Source organism: Chaetura pelagica, unplaced genomic scaffold, assembly GCF_000747805.2.
Source record: "Chaetura pelagica isolate M959 unplaced genomic scaffold, ChaPel_1.0 scaffold90, whole genome shotgun sequence".
Lineage (NCBI taxonomy): Eukaryota > Metazoa > Chordata > Aves > Apodiformes > Apodidae > Chaetura > Chaetura pelagica.
The window spans coordinates 5,986,824-5,989,933 of NW_009953496.1; the positions used below are offsets into that span (position 1 = coordinate 5,986,824).

The 3,110-nt window shown below is 38.8% G+C and overlaps 1 protein-coding gene across 2 annotated transcripts in view; it reads right to left on the reverse strand.

Annotated features, from left to right (window-relative positions):
* Nucleotides 1-683: 683 nt before the first annotated feature.
* Nucleotides 684-3,110, reverse strand: part of MED23 (mediator complex subunit 23) — a 36,220-nt gene continuing 33,793 nt past the window's right edge. For both annotated transcript variants that reach the window (XM_009999127.1, XM_009999126.1), the window contains 2 exons: nt 2,337-2,468; nt 684-980 (listed from right to left, as the gene is read on the reverse strand). In XM_009999127.1, the coding sequence (XP_009997429.1) occupies nt 807-980; nt 2,337-2,468 (306 nt within the window). In that variant the 3' untranslated portion in view covers nt 684-806. The remainder of the gene's footprint in view (nt 981-2,336; nt 2,469-3,110) is intronic.

Consider the following 3,110-nt stretch of genomic DNA (forward strand, 5'->3'; position numbering starts at 1 on the left):
AAACTTAAAGCAGAATATTATACAAATCTAGAATACAAGAAGATACTAATAAAATTCATATAATTGACTTAATAAAAACGACACCATTTCCCAAATAGGAAAGATAAAACCAGCACAGCTTAAACTGAATATGTAGGCTTTCGACAGACTTGTTAGAGATACCCTCTGGGTAGTCATCTAGTCTAGTAATTGATACTAGACCAAACCTATAGTCATCTGTCAAATATAAATTGTACATACAAAATTTACAGATATTTTCAAAGGCCCATTTTTAAGTCTTTGGAAAGATATTATAATTAACTTCATATAATTGATGCAACCTCTCTGTATAGGAGCATTTCTGTGTAAGTTCTTTACTTTTCTGCCCAAAAGACAAAAAGAACTTCCTCTGGTGGACAAAAAGAATAGGAACTTTTAGTAAGGCAGAAATCAAATTTTAAAAGACCATTTTCTAACAGGCTACATGTCCTTTCATAACATAGACAGAAAGAAAAAATCCAGACAACTCAAATGATAGAGCGCAGAATTTTTGTAAACTCTTCTGAAATCCATGTATTTGCTTGCACAGCTTTACTCAGTGCTTCCAGAGAGAGGTAACAATCACCTCATCTAGTGTCCAATAGAAATAGGTAAGAAGACTGGCATGCAGACAGTTAGACAGCTTCATTATGCATAAGAAAATGAAGCAGAAATCTGTACATGGTTCTCTTCTCTTTCATGCAGCATACCAGATTTCAGATCAGATGTTTCACCTTGATCAGTAACAGACAGATGCCTTCACACCAAGGCCAGCTAAACACTTCATGTCACTGTGTTACTGGCAAAGCAACATTAACAGGCACTTGACTGGGCTGTTGTGCTGGTGACCCATTACTGAGAGGCTGCTGTGCAACAGCAGCTGGTTCCATTTTGCTGATGTGTGTTATGAAGCGTAACCGAAGTTTCAAAGCTGGTCTTAAATTACAAATTATCTTCTCAACCTGTTAAAAAAACCAAACACCACATCAGCACAATGAAAAAAGGAAAAAGATACTGTAAATAGTGGTATTTATGTTGATAATTGTCCTGGTTTGAGCCAGGATGATGCCACTTTTCCTTTCACCGAATTTTTTTTTTTTTTCCTTCAGCAAACTCTCTTTTAACTAGCAGAAAGTATTCCAACTAGGACTGGTAATGCTGGAATGCTTTTGTAACTGCTGGGACTCCAAGGTCACATCTTTACTCTGCCGGCTCAGACACTACGGGGAGATCTGTGCCCCCGTGTAGGAGGCTGAGTTAGACAGCAAAACTGGCCAGAGATATTCCATTCCATGTATCTATGTAAGCTCAGAGGAAGGTCAGAGATCACAGAAGACAACTTCCTTTCTGCTTCTTCCCTTCTCTTCCATCCATGGCTGGGGTCCAGGGGGGGCTCTGTCCCTCCATCACCACCGACCCCCAGACTCGAGCTCTCCTGACCCTCATCACTCTCTGCTTTCTCCAGCAGCTCCAGGATTTTTTGGGACTGTTCACAGCTCAGGAGATGCTGTGGGAGTTGCTGGGGGTGGGGGGAGGCAAGAGGCTTTTGCACATAGATGAACATGTTTGTATATAATTGTGTATATTTTCTTTTATCGTTAGTGTTAAATTAAAGCTGTGTAGTTTAGTTTTCAATCCAGAGAGTCTCTCTCTCATTCTCTCCTTCCCTACCAGGGTGGGAGGGGATCGAGAGTGTTGTTGTCACTGGTTTAATTGCCAATCCTGAGTCAAAGTGTGACAATAATTTATTTACCAGGTTAACTTTTGGACCTCTTATGATTAACTAAACCTTTAAAAAACCCTCCCTGGTCTAACAGTTGTACACCAAAGCTCTGCAAGACAATTTACATAACTGACACTTACATGTGCACACTGTTATAAACTAAGCTTAAATTGGGTGAAGAATTTTTCACTGACAAAAGCATTCTTGCTTTTGTCACATGTCAAGTTATACTAATGAATCAGAAACTAGGTAAATACTTAAAAGATACACATTGGAATGAGGAACAGTTATGAATCATCCAATAGCTTTATTTCTAGTGACTTCCTTAATAAATAGCACTTAAAGTACCCTCAAGCTATATCTTAAGTTTCAGACTACAGACATTCATCATGAAATCTAAGATACCTAGTCTACAGCATCTGAAATTTTTAAATGTGTAGAAGTGCACCAACCTCCTAATTTGAATATAGAGACTAGTCGACTGTTAAGCATTTTCTTGCACTGCTACCTATGAAAGTAATTCATTAAAAAAAAAGATTAAATTGCTACACGGAGAGAAAGAGAATTGAAGTATGAATAACTCCTGTTTACTTACTTGGTCTTTCACACTGTCACCTGTGAACATATACTTCATATGATACAAGAAGTCACATATAGGATCCATGTAGTTCAGGTGTGAGCTGTACCGGTCTGCATTCAGGAGCATTTCATAGAACGCCACTCCAATCTGTTTCCACAGAGACAAAACACACACCAAATGAAAACAAGGCTTTTTCTGCTTTAGAGCAGAAATAAAGTAGCTGTCATTCCTAATTATTTGCTTTCTTACACTGATAAACGGGCAGAGCTAACTCATCGCATTTTCCCAAGTTGGCTTCCAGCGCGACAATGGTATTTTGGTACATGCTACATAATTAGTGCTTAAATATCATTGACTGCAATATGGTTTGAGTAACAGCCTACAAAATTTGCAAAAGTAGACCCCAGTAAATAATTAGCATAAGTTTAGCACAAGATTTGAGTCTTCTCTGGAGAAGACATTACAGTTTAGAGCATTCTGATTGTATCTAGACTCCAAGGTCTTCAGCAAATGCATGCAGTGCATTTTGACGGTTCAAGAACTCCCTACAATGAGTTTATAATGAGAGCGTTTGAGCATACTTATTAAGGAAGTGTTGTGTGCAAACACACCCGCACCTATCAACATTTAAAGACAGTGTGTGAAACTTGAACTTTGTGCTTGCTCATTTAAGCCAGCAGGTTGCTGCTTGCTCTGAGGGTAGCACCTCCTCACGGTATCCTCATACTGGAAATCAACTCCTCACAAAGAAAAAGGAGTGGTATGGGAATGTGAAGAAGCAGGGAAAGA